Source organism: Pagrus pagrus (genome assembly GCF_965226575.1).
Source record: "Pagrus pagrus genome assembly, chromosome: 10".
Lineage (NCBI taxonomy): Eukaryota > Metazoa > Chordata > Actinopteri > Spariformes > Sparidae > Pagrus > Pagrus pagrus.
In genome coordinates, this window is record NC_140194.1 from 3,128,279 (window position 1) to 3,145,932 (window position 17,654).

General features: G+C 43.7%; 1 protein-coding gene across 7 annotated transcripts in view; it reads left to right on the forward strand.

Moving 5' to 3' along the window:
- The first annotated feature begins 791 nt into the window (after positions 1-791).
- LOC311264336 (zinc finger protein 536-like) overlaps positions 792-17,654 on the forward strand; it is a 28,380-nt gene continuing 11,517 nt past the window's right edge. For 4 of the 7 annotated variants that reach the window (XR_014623447.1, XR_014623448.1, XM_084365131.1 and 1 more), the window contains exons 1-2: positions 792-1,598; positions 11,719-13,516. Coding sequence is in view for 5 of the 7 variants with exons in the window: in XM_084365131.1 (XP_084221257.1) it covers positions 11,929-13,516 (1,588 nt within the window). In the remaining 2 variants the exon portion in view is untranslated. Of the gene's footprint in view, positions 1,599-1,714; positions 1,814-11,718; positions 13,517-17,654 lie in introns of all 7 variants that reach the window. The other 3 variants (XM_084365129.1, XM_084365133.1, XM_084365130.1) reach the window with 2 other exon arrangements.

Consider the following 17,654-nt stretch of genomic DNA (forward strand, 5'->3'; position numbering starts at 1 on the left):
CGGTGCCCGGATCACTCGCATTATATGGATATAGCGGCGCTCCACTGGATCTAATTTCGTCCGAACGACTCAAAATGACACCAAAGTTATCTGGGTGAGTAAATGATCATATTTTATGCTAGAAATAAGGTCCAGGTTGTAAAAAACGGTAGTTCCCCATTAAGTTACGGAAGTAAAGGCTTGACCCCAAACCAGGCGTGTCAGGCAGTGCAGGAGCAGTGTTTTCTGAGAGAGAGAGTAACTCCCTTTGGTGTGGACTTTGGGCTTTTTCACTTTGCACATGCAGAAAAAATGCTTCATAACACAATGAAGGAAAGGCAAAAACCCAGAAAGCATCATATGACCTCTCTAAGCAGATGAATGTGAAAACAGCCTTCTAGGGTCAAACTCTACACAGACATCGTTCTACACAGTGAAGCTCAAACATTCAACCGGAGCAACAAGAAGAAGAACACATTTTTGACCTGAGGGGGACTTTAAATCATTGTATGACGAGGTGTGCTGCTTGATAATAAACTGCAACAGATGGGATTCTTTTACATCCAATGCAAAAACTAAAAAAGATAAGCACCTGCCGCAACATCTGAATGCAAATCTACACAACAGCAGCGAAACTAAGGACCTGTTGCTGTGTCGGTGTCCTTTATGTTGTTTTTTTTAAATTTTCATTTCTAGACTTTTGAGTGTCTCTGAGAATTTCTCTGAGAGCAAAGTTTGGAAAGCATTCTTCACTTCACTTGTGTGAAGTACAAGTCAAGGTCCTCCTTACTTTCTTGGAGAGAGAAAAAAAAACTCTACAGTGAAGGTCAGGAGGCTGCTGGAAATGTGATGTTACAAGCATCTAATTAAAGCGTCCATAATAAAGCCATTTAACAACTAAAAATGCTGCATCACTGAGGTTTAGTCGCCCTGAACAGTACGCACAACAAACAGTTTGGATACATGAAGGAAGATGCAGAGGGGGTGAACACAGCAGCAGCCTGTGTCTAAATCTGCATGTATGTTGTGTCTATAACGAGAGCACGTTCAAAGATCATCACACCGAGTCACGAGTCAGTTTCTAAAGGATATAAAAGTGTTTCTCCTGCAGAGAAATTTGGCAGAAAACCACACAACGCTTCCAAACGCATCCATCTCGGGAGAAGGATTGACGAGGTCTGCGTCCTGAAGACGGCAGTGCACATTTTACGCACGGTGCCAGTCTGTTACACTTACACACCAGCGGCCAGATGAGGGAGACATACGGCTTCGGGACATGTCGAAGTATCCCGAGTAATTTTTTTTTATAAGATTTCATTACCTCTTTCTTCATCTGGGAAATACTACGGAGCGAAAAGCGCGCGGCTGTCCGCGTCCGGCGAGAGCGTAAAAAAAACCCTAAAACCCCCAAAAAACAGGTGAAGAGGTTGTTGTTTTATTCAGGAGAGGAAGCGACAGTTCAGGAGGAAATCTGGGTCCGACTGTGCGCGCTGCATGGGCGTCTGTGATAAAGCGTGTGAAGCGTACAGTCCGTCAGTCAGCAGTCAGTCATCCAGTCCAACATCACTCTCCTGCACAACTCCAGCTGTCAACCCCGGCGTCCTCCGCGGATCGGCCAGGTAAGAGAGATCACCGCTCGCTCCTGGAGGTTTTTTTTTTTTTTTTTACTCAAGTCATTTGTGAGAAGTTTAAGTTTTGTGACGAGCCGGATTGTGACAGACGTGTTTGCCCACAGCTGAAGCCACTGTTGGCTTCTGTTTGTCGGGGTGAAAAAGAAAGTGAAGGCGAGGGGCTGAGAGGAGAGGGATCCAAGACGTCCCCGTGAAAAAAAGAAGTATGTGTTTTTTAGGAGGTGTGTGTGTTTAATGGGTGTTTATCTGAGCATATATGATCCATATGTTTATCAATACGACCGTCTATCACATGTTATATGAAGCCATAATGTTTGTCTTTAATTTCATATTCATATATATATATACAAAATATTTATTTATAAAAAAAACAACAACAACAAAAAAAACATTAAGTTCCGGATACACCAGACTCCGTGCAAAATTTGGGCTATTTAAGAAGTTGTTTGTTTGTGGCTGAGAATAATGATGCAAGGTGTGTGTGCATAACAATGTGCAGGTTATTAAAACACAGTAACACTTCACACAGAGAGATGTGTTTTAAAGTTGCACCGTTAACAGCTGTACCAGCGTCTGAATGGGCCATGTTTTAGATATTGTAACCTTTTTTTTTTTTTTTTTTTTTGACTGTCACCTGTACAGAGTGGCACAGCTACTTTCAAAGCCGCCCTCACCCTCTGCCCCCCACCCTCCGCCCCCTTCCTCCTGTTTCCAAATGCTCTCCTTTGAAGCGATGATGCCCCATCTGTCATATGTGAGCAAAGAGAGACCATGCTCTGCTCTTCTCAATTACTGAATTCTCCTCATGCCAGCTCCGGTGGGACAGGAGGAGGAGCAGGTGGGTGGCAGTCAGTGCGATCAATCAACATGAAATATTCAGCTTTGAATATACACATCATTTACTGCTGCTGCTGCTGCTGCGGCTGTCCTTGTTAGAAAACACCCCCATCCCAAAAAAAAAAAAAATAAGAGTTGGGAGTGTTTGTCTGAGGTGTTTTATTTTTTCTGACTGGGTCCATGTGTGTGCTGCGACACACTTCCTGAAAAATTAGGGGGCCTGTCTGTGTCTGTTCAGGTGACACCATCTTGTAAAACTATCCCCCTTTTATGGAGGCTGGAGGGGTGTTTGAAATGATCACCACAACTGGGAGGAAATTAGAGGAAGGGAGGGACGGTGCTTGGATGAAACTGTATTAAATGTAGCGCCACAGCCGTTTTCTCATTATGCTGCAGTAAATTCATACAGCTTACATGACAAAGCCCCGCTTGGCAACTTTCTCCCCCCTGATAGAGGCACTTGTTTGAACACCAGGCACATGATTTGAATATCTGTAATCCACGCTGAAATCAACAGGCCAGATGAACTTTTTGGCACCCTCTCACCCACCACATTGAGAAGGATTTTCTCCCTCTAACCCCCCCTTCTAAAAAAAAAAAAAAAAAAAAAAATGAAATGCCTCAGCTTACCTAGATTTAGGCTTAAAATCACTTAAAGAAAAACAAAAACAACAACAAAAAGAGGCAAAAGTTATTTGTCCGTCCCCTCCAACTTTGAAATCTCATCAGACGAAAACAATCCGAACCTTCTCCAATCATTCAAACTCTTCAGGAAACTTTTAATCTCCACAGTTTCTGCCTTGTGATAATAATATCTCTGTGATGTTGCCTCGTGAAATTTGCCCGAGTACCATGGCCCTAAGTATTTGAGCTATGAGGCAATACAGTGAAAAGCATAGCCCCCTCGTATGAGAACACAACAGTGAATAATTAATAACCTTGCTCCCAATTCCAGGAAAACAATAGCATATTGTAGGAACTCTGCGCTAATTTAACTAGAGGAAAAAAAAAAAAAAAAAAAAACAGTCGACAACTTCGACAAAATCTGGAATGCACCGCCATTGTTTTAAAGCAGGTCTGCATGAGTTCTGGTCTAGTTTTTGCAGCCACACTTCTGTGCACAGCCGTGCAGTGCTGCATGTGTGTATACTGTAGCGGTGCATGCTGCATGATATTGTAGTGTAATGTTGTTTGCCTTTGAGATTAATCAGAAGCCATTAAATACCCCTCTCTCTCACCTGCTGGCAGTGTGCGAGGTGGAAGTGCACATGCAGGAAGCTATTTTCCACAGGCCTCCTCTCTTGGCTGTCAGCTCCCATTAAGGGGGAAGGTGTCATATCTGTAACACAGCTGAGTGCAGATGGCAGAGTGGAGGGGATGGCTCACCGATTTAAACAATGATTAATGAACAGAGATGGAAAACAAATTACATTGGACTATTGGAGGCAGGGAATTGTTTTTATGAAAATGTTAATTGTGTCTGCCAGGCTGATACCAGGAGTGGGGGAAGGGTGGAGTGAGGGCAAGGCAGCGAGGCAACCATGGGGCTACTGATAGGACGTCTACTACTCCCCTGGCTCAGATTATTGGCGTGTCTCAGCATGCGATGTTTAGTGCCGTACCTTGGCTTTAAGACCTCTAATGTGCCATAACTCTCAAGGTTTGGCTTTTTATGATGAACCCCATGAAGAATTGTCGCCCACCACTGCACCAATTAGCGTTATCTCTAATAATAAGTGGTTGTAAGTGACGAGAGAAGGCGCCCTGTTCTAGTTGTAATTATTGCAGGCGGGTGCAGCTGCACTACTTAGGGAGATGATGATAATTATTTTTCTTTTTTTTTTCATTGCGGGTTGATTATTTAAGAGCATCATACACTCATCAGAGTAATCAGGAGAGAGTGATTAGTGAAAATCCACGAGGCTAACAGCTGCCACATTAAACACTTGCCTCTGTTGCCAACACACGGAGTCAGACGAGCCCTTCCACAGGACAGAGACGAACGCAAGCACTTCACCTTCAACTCCAGGACCACATGTGTTTGTTAGAGAGTCAAGGCTCAGGGCGCACAGAGAATTAGAGTAAACACAAGCGCCTCCATGAAAAGGCGTGTTGTTGTGCACCAAGGTCAGTCTTCAATGCTTAGATTCACACACAGCTCTGAAGGGGAGGCAAAGTTTGATATGGCATTTTTTTTTTTTTTTTTTTTTTTGGGAAAGTGTGGGAAAAAGAGACAGTCGCTGCAGTGACCTTGCGCTGCGCCTCCTGAACTGTCGACTGTAACGCCGAAGCAAGTAAAATGTTGAGTGCTCTCTGCGAACGAGGTGATCTAACACCCAGTCTGACACGTAATCCACAAAAACAGCCTCAATTGGAGAGCGTGTGCCACGGCCATGTCCGGCGTTCACGCTGCGCCGCTCGCCACTGTGGAAGGCCCGCTAAACTAAGGGCTAATTCTCTTAGCCCAGATGTTGCCTGAGCACAGTCCTGGGATCCCACTGGGTTGATGAGCTCAATCAGTGAAATGATGAAAAGATGATTTTGTCCCTGTAATTACAGTGTGTAAACTACTTAGCTAGGATTGCAAAGGAAGTCATTTTCTAATTACGCTGGTACCCCGTTGTCTAATGGTGGATGTTTTGTTGTTTTAGAGAGCGCAGGAGAGAGAGAGGAAGACTGTGTGTGTGTGTGTGTGTGTGTGTGTGTGTGAGAGAGAGAGAGGAACTTCATGAGGGGTCTGTGCTCTGCTGCTGCGGCGGAAAAAAGACCATCACAAGGGCAAGATGGCTGCCAAATGAGAGTTCATTGAATTATCAGCCCAGTTAATGTGCCTTGGATTATGCTCTTTGTTTGTCAGTTTTTTCCTGTAGATGCCATAGCTTAATGAGATACTGTAAGTGGCATTACCAGACTCCTGCTGTGATTTTGTGATGACTCGTTTAATGACTTTTGTTTTTAGTGCCTCCGAGTGCTTTAGCTGCCGAAAGTAGACACAGTTTTTCCCTCAGTTTTTTTTTTATTTTTTTAAAAGCAGTTTTGCTTTGCAGACAAACTCGATGGCGAAGACGAAATCACCCCGTCTCTTTAAGCGCTATAGTGACGAGCGTCCCCTGCTGTCCCCGCGCCGGAGGAAAGTCGTACTTCTCAAGAAAAGCAAAACACGTCAGTATGTTGCGGACTGAAGAAGCTCCATTCTTTTGAAGGTCTGTGCGAGTTCTGTTGGAGCTGGCCGCCGTCCTGCAGGGCCCAACCATCTGATGCAGCCTACACCATGTGGATATGCTTCTCTCGTGCAAGGCATCCCCTACGCACCCCACACTGTTAACACACCCCATCGTACGCCAAAGCTTTGTTTGTGTCCAGAAAGAACAGGTGGTCTGTGCAAACAAGAGCAACTGTTTACACATTAGTGATTTAAAATACATTCTATATGCACATGCCTGCGTGTGTGTGTGCGTGTCAGAGTGGGTGTCTCTGCATGAGCACGATGAGATTGAGTTGAGGAGACGGTGTTTATATTTCCTCGCGATTTTTTGAAAGCATCAGAGGAAGCTCGCGAATGCCAAGTTTTAACTATGACACGCACACGCTGTAGTGATGTGATAACGATCCTGCAGAACATTTTGTCATTCTCACATCTCTGCCCTCTGCATTAATGTGATTTTTGAACATTTTGACGGAGGGGAATTTGAGATTTTCCAGAAAACTCCCTACAGGTACAAACACAGCTGGTCACCACAGAGCAAACCTGCTGTTTACAGTCTGACTTGCAGCTCTGATACCCTGTAGCTTTCAATACGTTGCCAGAGGAACTTTACCCCCCCCCTCCTCCCTCTGTTGCATTCAATGCCACTAATCTGCAATACTGAACGAGACAAACAAAATGAATCGAATGCCTCCTCTCACTGAAAGTGTGGAATAGCTGACTGCACATCGCGGCTGCGCCACATGCACGCCAGATTTATTTTTGCAGGGCACGAGCCAGATTTCTGATAGTTGTTAAAGGAGTGGCATAGATTTACTGCATCCACAACAAATGTGTATGTATTCCTTTATGAGTTCTTTAGCTATTACTCACAAGGAGCTAGTTTGTCAGTGCTGTGTGTGCTCTTTCTGTGCTCTGTACTCCCCGCAGTAATGAATGGTGCTGGTTAGACTATTCTGTCTCCGTCAGGCTTTTGGGGGGCCTACAGAGGAGCTCCTATAGGGTTTCATTAATCTGGCTGTCAGAAAGTATATGGGTGCTATCTTTTGTACAGGTCATGGTGGGCAGCTGTGTTACCACTGCCCTCTTCCTTCCACTGCCTCTTCATCTCCTGACAGGGCAGTCCACAGGACGGTCGGCTGGCTGATTGGGTGGGTGGGTGCGTGGGTGATGTGAGACACAGGGGGCACAGTGCGTGGCACGGGGCTTTTTTACTGTTTGCACATAAGCCCGCTCTGTAATAATGAATGAAACTGTTGTTATCCGCAAACTGGGACGTAACGGAATTCCAGGAATTTTCAAAGTCATGATCTCACGTTATGTTATTTTGACGTAGGCAGAGCCGCATTTCAAAGAACGTGGGACGTCGTCTGTGTCATCGCAAGGTATCAGAATGAATCATTAAACACGCGTTTCATGACAATATCATCATAAATCATGAGCTGTATGAGTGAAGAACATTTTTATTAGTGTGTCAGCCGGAAAACTATTCCCAGCCTGCACAAAGAGAGAAATCAGAATGGAAAACACAAAGTTAAATAATCCAACTTTCAATCTTTTCCGGGCTTTTAAAAGGATAAATTTGCCCAAGAACTGAAAAATGCAGTCATCATCTTCTCACCTCCATGCAGATGGAAAGTCAGGGGAAGTTTCGTAGTCCGTAAAACATTTCTGGAGTTTCACAACCAAACAGTGTTTATGCATTCTCCTAAATAACTGAAGTAGATGGGGACTTGTTTTAAAATGTTGAAAAAAACAACTGAAAGAAAACTTAAACTGGCTCCATGCAGGTTGTGCGGTGTAATCCAAGTCTCGCGCTGAGATCCAAAATTGATTTAAAAAAAACACAAACTAATTTATGCTTTTAGCTTAGCAGCTACAGTGAAGATCCTGGCATAGAAAAGGGGCTGAATAAAGTCTTTTCAAATCAGTTTGGGGTTTTCGGGACTTCTGGAGACTTGATTTACGCCGAACAAGCTGTATGGAGCTTTTACATTTTCCATAAGTTAAGTCCCTCATCTACTTCAGCTGTTTAGGAGAAAGCTGCAACCCTGTTTTGCTGTCAAGCTCCAGAAATGTTTTGTGGACTACGAAACTTCACCTGATTTTCAGTCGGCGTGGGGCTGAGAAGATAATGACTAAGTTTTCACTTCTGGGTAAACTTAAACTTTCAGGCAAATTTAGTGTATGTGGAGTGTTTCAGGACTTTGTTGACCCATTCTGAGGAAGATTGATACTCTTAAATCTAAAACTGTAACAATTGATTAGTCGTGATGAGCAGTTAATTGGTCTGAGTAATTTATTCTGGAAAAAAAGAGTCCACATTTTTGAACTCCAGCTTCTTAAATGTGAATATTTGTGGTTTCTTTGTTTTGGGTTTTGGACAAAACAAGACTTCGTTTTTGGGAAAACAGAGATCAATCAAGTGAGAATGAGAACAATGAAAATGATTGTTAGTTGCAGCCCTGCTTAATACGTAAAATACAAAAGGAAAAGATTATATTTGTTAAATATTATGTTACAGAATATTATCATCTTATCATCACCATCTTTTCCGCCTCTCCTGGCTTATAGATAATCTTTATTTTGGGTGACAGTAGATGGGTTACTGTGACTGTTGGTTGCAGGCTTATTTGGATGTTTGTGCGGTGCATTCATAGCTTTCAGCTCAACCATCCACATAAATTATGAATGCTTTGTAACCGCTGTTAAAAAGAAATATGAAATATGCACTTCTGATCTATAAATTTCAGCCATGCGTTTCATTCCACTGTCACCTCTTTATGGATTTACAATATTGTCCATCCATCCTATCTGTCAATATGCTGCAACTACAGAAACCTGAAAAGATTACACTTCCACCCTCATGCAGATTAGATACTAAAATACAGAAACCTTAGGCTGACTGCGGTAAAAATAAATGTAACGATGTTTGATATCGTCAGATCTGAAATCATCCAGAATGCACAGCTCCCATGGCTGGTTTAATTGTGTATGTGTCACATTTTTCCCCCCCTTTTTATTGCCTTGTGCTAAATCACACCTGCTCCTTGTTCGTCTACGCGCGGGCCACACCTAAGAGGCGAAACTGTGACACGATGCTTAATAACAATCAAGCTCTCTCTCAATCTGCACCAAAAGAGCCTAATCCACTCTGACAGAGAAAACACCTGATGGCCCTGCATCCTGCTCCCATCTCCACCGATTCCATCATAACCTGTGCAACACACACACAGACACACGCACACGCACACACACACACACACACACACACACACACACACACACGTGGAAAGCGTTGACGGCTTTATGCCTCCTCGGTATGCTTAGTTAATCAGAGGAATACCACTTTAGCGAATATGAAGTGGATCTAGTGTATGCTAATACCATTCGCTCACTTTCTCCCTGTCAGATATGATTAGGTCAGGTCCGTATCCTTACATTGATCTGAGCTCAGAGCAGACACACTGCTCACGCTGCTTTATCTGTGTGGGTTTGTCTGCAACATTTTCACGACTGACTGAGGACTGCTACGGACCATAGGCAGCAGCAGGAGGCTCAGACTCCTTTGTCCGACATTTTCTCAAGAAGGCCTTCGGTTGGAGCTCAGTGTCGCGGCATTTTGTGAAACTGTCACGAAAATCTGATCAACAGGATGTCGATCAGATTTCGTGGTGTTCTCGGACGCAAATTTTGTATACGTTTCGTGACGCTCGGGACGACTTATCTTGCAGCACGCGTCCTCGACTGAACAAGCGCTACATTTAGGAAACTGCGTTGGAGTCAAAGGGAGGTGGTCAGGATGGATGGAGTGTGTATGACATACAGCAGTCCTGCGGTCAGGTTTCGGCAACAAAAGGCGTTGTGGTTGTAGCTGCTGTAAGCACAGTCGTGATTTTATCTAACTTCCTGCCCACTTTGCAGTCAGCAGTCCCCTCCCTCCTCTCTACGTCACCACACCTACACAACTCCTTCCTCTTTTTTTTTGAGGCAGCTCTCAAGTGGATGCTGCTCTCTACACGTTCACAAGCAGACGGGAACGCCTCTTTATGTGGTTCTCTGTCCTGATTGGATAAAGCCAGCAGGGATACCAGAAAATGTCTTTACTCTTTTACTGCGTAGGAGAGACACGGGTTACTGATGAAACACGCAGCTATTTAACACTCATCTGATGAGAAAATTAACCTGCCAGACGCTTTAAGATCATTTTAGTTTGTGAAACAGTCACAAAATGTAAATCTACAGGACTGACTACAGATCGTCATTTTGGTTGTATGTGAAGAAAAATCAGGTTGTGAAATATTGACGAGATTGAACTCAGTGATTTGTGTACATGTACATGGACAGGTGATTTCATAAACATGATGTTGGGTTTTTACTTTAGTTTATTTTGGTTTAGTTTATTTGCACTTTTGTGTTTAGAAAACAATAAAAGTTAGACAAAAATAAGTCAATTAGAGTAAAATACATGTGCAGGCGAGGTAGAAAACTGCTAAAAAATGCAAAATAAAACATAAAAGTTAGATAAATAGTTTCATGATTTTGAAGAAGGTTATCTGGCATTTACTCTTTTCGCAGGCGGTTATGTTTCGTGTGGGTTGCTCTCGTATCACCAGTCTCACTCATGCTTTCAGGTAGCTAGATGTGACAGGCAGTTAAGAAAGAGCACACATGCATTACTTCATAAAAGGAAATGCACACACACACACACACACACACACACACACACACACACACACACACAGTTATACAATAGTTATTTGATAAGATGCTGCAGACGCAAAGGGCATTTGAAGTTGATCAATCATTATTGATTGGGTGCAGACTTCAGACGGGATACACTGTACAGTGTTACACATGCGAGGCTGCAGCACGGCGATGACAATAATAGAGGCAAATACAATAATAGTTCAAGTGACCGTAATCCTTGAACGCGGGTGAGAGAAGGAGGAGAACATCCTCTGTTGTCTGCTCCCTGTTCTGGCACGAATGCTAAAGAATTAAGAAATATGAAGTGGATCTGCTGACATAATCATATAATTTACTCACTTTTTCCCTGTCAGATATGATTAGGTAAGTGCCATATGGTTACATTGATTTGTGATGTAGCGCTCGGAACAGGCTCGCACTTGCCTCTGCTGCCAGCTCTTTATCTGTGTGTTGTTGTGTACATCATTTTCATGACTGACTGAGGTTGCAGTCCAGGATGATGTAAGCCTGTGTTAATTCAGTGTGGACAGTGCAGGCTTTGTTCTGTGCCCTTTGGTGCTGCACTGGAGCTGCGCAGGGCTCGCTTATGTGACCTCTACCATTGTAGCACGATGTGAATTTGAAGCTTTGTTTTGCTGCTACGGTAGAATCAAACAAAAAGCTGGGGCATGAGAGAAGTGAGGCATATTTCAAGCTTTCCAGTTTGATATTCTGTCTTTAACTTGAGTTTGCATTTTTGCATCATCAAGTTGTTTATTTTCCTTAGCACTCCTGTGACATAATTATCCGGGTAAAGTTTTATTCAAATATGCAATAAGACCTGCAGAAAGACTCTTAACTCTTTTACTTTAATCTTTTTTTTTTCCCTTCTTCTTTCTGAAGCAGTTCAAGATTTGTGAAATGCAGAGGAAGGCCAAGTTGAAGCAGACAGTCTTTGATGTCTGTGCTGCTTTAGTATTGTGTGTCAGTACAAAATGAGATCAAGACAAAGATTCTCACCTTAGCCTTTTACTAAAGATGAGATATTTGTTGAGGAAGCCTTTGTGGTTTCGACTTAATCAGCATTTTCATAGTCTCCAACAATAATCTAAAACCACAAGCATACTTTACACAGGATGAGGAGAGTCAGAACCTACTTTGCTCTATTTCCTGACCTATTTGTGGTGCATCACTGGCATTATACAGCAGTTGCAAAAGTACAGATTTAATTCAGTGACATCTCATAACCCCACTGACATTTAACTTACGTATTGTTGGACTTTTCACGCTGGTAATGAATGTATTCAGGTTTAGGGTTAATGCCTTTGTCTTGGCAGAATATGAATGCACTTAATGTTTCTTTTGTTTTCTCTTTAGGTCTGTGCTACAACAGAGAGACACTTCATCTGAACAGCATGAATCCACATCCTGTTTCATCTGAATAAGTGCAAACAGTCAGCAGACAGCTAACTGATAACCTTCTGACTGTCCCACATAGACACCCCTGACCACCATACTGTAACACCAGCCAGTCCCTGAAAAAAGGACAGCTTCATTACCCCGTCCACCGATCCAATTAGGAGCCAGATGGCGCTTCTGGCCAATCAAATCATGGATGCGAGGATCCTCAGCAGTATGAACGGCAGAGCAGAGCTTTCCCAGTTCTTGAGAGTCACCAATCAGAGCATCGTCTCCCAGGTAAATTCAACCCAGGACGACAGCCGCAAGAACAGGAAGTATCCGTGCCCGCTGTGTGGAAAGCGCTTCCGCTTCAACAGCATACTGTCCCTTCACATGCGCACGCACACCGGCGAGAAGCCCTTCAAGTGCCCGTACTGTGACCACCGGGCGGCGCAGAAGGGCAACCTGAAGATACACCTCCGCACTCACAAGCAAGGCATTCTGGGTAAAGGCCGTGGGCGCATTAGGGAGGAGAACAGGTTGCTTCATGAGCTTGAGGAAAGGGCGATATTGAGGGACAGGCAGACGCGAGGCGGTCACGTTCAAACATCTAATATAAACCAACTTCAGAAGCCCCTTCTGTCACCGACTGTCCCGACTCCACCCTCATTCTTAACCAGCTGTGGCGCTCCAGAGAGCCAGCCGCATACGTCCACATCTCCGAAGGCGACTGCCATCCCTGATGAGCCCATCCAGCCCCAACCCAACAGCTTCCGCTGCTCATTCTGTAAGGGAAAGTTCAGGAAGCGGCAGGAGCTCGAGCGCCACATCAGGATCCTTCATAAACCCTACAAATGCACCTTGTGCGAGTTTGCCGCCTCACAAGAGGAGGAGCTCATCGGCCACGTCGAGACGACGCATATAACTGCTGATTCAGGCTCAGGACAGAAGCCTGCGATGGGGGCTGGTGACAAGAGGAAGCCCGTTGGTGAATTCCCCTGCGAGGTGTGCGGCCAGACCTTCAGCCAGGCCTGGTTCCTGAAAGGTCACATGAGGAAACACAAGGACTCCTTTGAGCACTGCTGTCAGATCTGTGGCCGTCGATTCAAAGAACCCTGGTTTCTCAAGAACCACATGAAGGTCCACCTCAATAAGCTGGCTGCTAAGCCTACCAATAATCTCCCCACTGAGCATAACACCTCCATGAGTAACCTGACACAAGAGCATCAGAGCAACCTCTACTCGCAGTACATCTCCCGCATTCACAACCGCTTCCTCGCGGCCGAGAGAGCCGAGCACCAAGATTATAACCAGATACTTGCCACGGCAGGTGTTGACATGAAGGTTAGGGAGATGTTAGGGAGGATGATTTCCTCAGGTCCAGGCCCGCTGACAGATGCAGAAAGCTCTTCTTTGCTGGGTTTGAATCATCTTCACCCTCCTATGAGCTCCACTAGCATGGAATACCTGCAGAAAGTCATCTCCAACAGAGATACACTCAACAGCAGCAACAGCAGCTACCCCGGCTGGCAAATCATGACTCCAGGGCTGCCTGTCGAGCAGCAAATGTTCAGCCCTAAAGACCAGCAGCAGTGCTCCTCCTACCTATCTGAGAGATGTCTCCCTGTGGACGATGGGAAAGTGTGTCTCGGTGATCCAGACACCAAAGCCATCAGCAGGCCCGGTAGCCCAGTCAGCATGAGTAATCATGGGCCAACAGAGATCGTCACAGAGATGGGGAACTCCCGACCACAATCTTCCTCTCCAGCTGCAGGTAATTCAGTCAAGGGAAGATGAGATTATTTATTTCTGAAGGTAGTTCAGTTTACTCGGCACAAGTGAGTCTAGCTGTAAAATGTCTTCTGTGAATGACATGGATCCCGTGTTTATAGAGCTTGACCACGAAGTGAAAGTCAGAATATTTTGGCCTCTACTGCTTCAATTTTGACAATTCAACGCTGAATAAACAATCAGAGGAAAATAAGGTCCCCAGAACTGGACATTTCACCTTTAATGTTAACTGTCAGGTAGAGAAGCAGACAGGAGGATAGAGATGCTGATGCAATTGACAATTGATTAGTTAGCTATTAAATTAATCGCCAACTATTTTGATAATACCAAAAAAAAAAAAGTCCCTTTAAATTCTCAGATTCCAGCTTCTTAAAACTGAATGTCATCCGGTTTCTTTGCTCCGGTTTATGACAGTGAACTGAATATGTTTGGGTCGTAGATGAAACAAGACATTTGAGGAAACACTGATCGACATTTTTCACCATTTTCTTACATTTTTATAGACCAAACAACGAATTGACTAATCAAGAAAATAATAAGCAGATTAATCGACAGTGAAAATAGTCATTACTACTGTGCTTTTTAAAAAAAAAAAAAAAATCTGCCTCTTGCAAGCCCCCCAACATTATGGAAGTATCACACTGAATCAAGAGCCCCTTTAATATTTCATCTTTGCAGGATTACATGTTTATAGTCTGAGAGGTGATATGAGGTGTGGCTCAGGTTGACAGACCTACACACATTCAGGCTGTGCATTAATAGGCTTAGAAAACCACAACAAAGGATCAAATGTATGCGTCTCATAATCTTTTCCTATATGTTGCCCCTTTTTAAAAAAAAAATGTAATAGCTACGTGACAACTGTGGCCTGTGTCTTCCTCTGGCGTCGTGTAGGTGGACATGAAGTGCAGGGTCAGCCACACAACCACAGATATTACTGTTCATGCACGAGGACTTTGTCTTCCTTTTAAAGATAATGGCATCATGTTGAATTGTAGGGATAATTAGTACCCTCTATTTTTTATCCGTCACATCCCCACCCCTTGCCTACGGGGGCACAAGATGTTAATGCATGCCATCTGGTGTTTTTAATGATTTGATATATACCACCCAGTGATTTTTATGATTTGATCTACCACCTGGTATTTTTTATTGATAGTCTTCTGTTCCACCTGGTGATTTGGATGATTCGGCTCTCTGGGTAAATGCCTTTCTTGTCATGGCATCCTGCTAACATGTTATCATGAGCCTAAATTACTGCTATAACAGCGTTGGTAAGAGACGAGGAAATAATCCAAACTTTTGTTCTGTTTCTCCGTTTGGCTTATGCGACCGTGGTTATTCTCTCCGGTTGGAGTACTGCTGTTATGTACATCTAAGTCCGACGCGCTCATGTGGGATTTGATCCAGCATCCTCTTAAATGTTGGCCGCATAGCAGAGATAACTGGATCAGGTCTAATCTCATTAGATGTTTTGTTTCCACATTGTGCACACATACTGGTATCTGCATATTTACATGTAAATTCTGGCAGTTTACGGCCAAATCCCTCTCTGGTTGCTCTTTAAGAAACATATTCAAGCTCTATTGTTTTTTACTTTCCCTCCTCTCCCCTATCACCAAGACCATACGGTGTCACTTCCAGAAACATTTATGATCGCTGGCTAGCTGAGGATTTGAGTGCACACAGTTCTGGGATGGCACATTCAGTATCAGACTCTAATTTCAGTCAATATTAAGCATGGAAACTAATTCATTGTAAAGGTCAGGCGTCATTGCTTTAGTCAATGATGGATCCGGCAGGCTCTCTCTCCCCCTCTCCTCCTCTCCTCTCTGTTCTTAGTCTTGTGTAATGGTAGACTCACTCTGGGGGCTTAGCACCGCATTGTTTAGCTCTGACAATATATCCCAGAGACCTCTGCAGCTGCTCCCTGCGCTCACAATGACAGATTAATTAACACAATCACACGCTGCTGGCCCTGGCTCAACACACAGGTCTGCTGCGGGACAGATAGGTAAATCCTACACATATGGAGAACACGCACCACTTGATGAGGGTTTAATAACAGGGATAAGTTTTTTCGGAGGTGGGGGGTTGTAACTGATCAAGTCTGTCTGTCTCGATGGTCGGACGTGGAGGCAGGAGAGAGGGAGAGAGAGCGAGTGTTTTCTAATTCAGGAGAGCGGAGATGCTGAGGAAGAATTACCACTGCCAGATGTTCAGCTTGAGGAACATTGATTAGTCCAGAATTACTGGCTGCATTATTCATAGTCAGCCTATGGTGGTCATGAAGTTATTGATGTTCTCAATATGGATAGCAAATATAGTACAGTCATGGCTGTCAGAGTGAGAGACGGCTCCTTTTACCCGATGCGTCCAGATACAGTGCTGGATTTAGATTTTTAACTACAAACAGCCAGCATCTTCAATTAGAAACCGTGCTTTGATTTCAATAGAGGAGGAATTACTTCTCTCAATATCTCATCAGGGCAGATTTGAAAATGCACTTTGACTTTAATTATAATCTGAGATTAAGAAAGCTGACGACTCTTCTTTAAAATGATAAACTAATGAAGGGTGCACGCTTCGGGCCTCTGACCTACATTGGACCAGTTAGATCGCAGCTCAGAATAAAAAGCATGCCGAACAAACATAAAATGCTCTGACAGTTATTAATTAGTCCCATTCAAAACTCTTAACCTCAAGGTCAATGAGCAGACGCCATGTAATGATGTTGTCCCCACATGTGTTTTTCTGCCTTTTGCACGTCTCTTACAGTAAACTCAGAGAGCCTGAAAATGATAAGCGTCTGTAAAACTGTGAATGGAAACATGAGCGGAGGTTTACCCAGAATCACAGATAAAGCAGGCTGCTGTACAGACTATCACTTTTCATTCGCCTGTTCCGGTTACATCAGCCTATTCTTCGTGACTGCTGACAGTAAAAGCATCTTTTTAACTAAACAGGTCCTTATCTAACTCGCTCCTGTGTCGGGCTTAAACAAATTCAGCTCTTATTCAGAGATCAGAGCCCGTCTGACTGGTTTGTCTACACTGATTACCTGTTGGCTTTTCCGTCTCCCTCTCACTTCTGTCTTTTAATCCTCTTTTTAATTATTATTGCAGATATGAGGCTCAAATTAAGCTCAAAATGCTTGTTTTCCTAGCATGCAGATAAAAAGATTTACCCAGGGAGTTCTGAACACCTGCCTTGAAATATTGTTCCACCGTCTCCTGAATGCCATTTGGCTTAATTGACTTGGAAACGTCCCAAATGCGTCATTGACTATGTGGTCTAATTAATATTAATAATATATGCTATTATAAACATCAAAGAACATCTGGTGCCCCTGTTTTTCTCACCAGTCTTGTGTGTGACTCTCTCTCTCTCTCTCTCTCACTCTGTTTCATCTTAAACCAAACCAGCCACCATGTATCTCTGCTTTGCATTTCAGGTGCTTGATTGCTTATATAGAAAAGAGCCAAAGCCCCCTACAGTATACAGAGTTTGATATCTACAATATAACTGCCAGATGCCTATGTAAGCATAGTATGTGAGGCTGTGATTGCATTGACGGTGATGTATGGTTGTAAATCTTAAAGCCTATTTCCATATGAAATGAATCACTTGTCCAAGCCCAGCTGCATGCCTTTTTCCATAGACACGGCTCACTTGAGGCATTTATTTATTTATTTACCTTTTCCCCCTCCGCCTCGCACATCCAGTAAGGGCGGATAACTCGTACGCATCACTTCATTAGATGCTCTGTGTTAGGTGAGAGAGGCTGGGGTTTGTAATGATGCAGTAATTGGAGTTTTGGTTGATAAATCTAAGCTCTAAAATTACTCCCCTCACATAATGTGAGCCTCGGCAGTGTAAGTAAATCTTAAACTGATTAAGTTAGCATGAACCAGGCAATCACAAAGATGGCACCCGTCCAAAAGAAGAGAAAAACAGGCAGAGTCTTCGAGTCTTTTGTGTTGTTTTACCGCTTCTCGTGTAGGCTGGCAAATGGGTTTAGGAAGGGTCCGCGCTGGAAGATGAGGTCAGATATATGTGTTTTCTGCATTTGGAGCTGGCCGGTAATGTCATCGTAATTTAAGCCACAGAATAATTGAGAT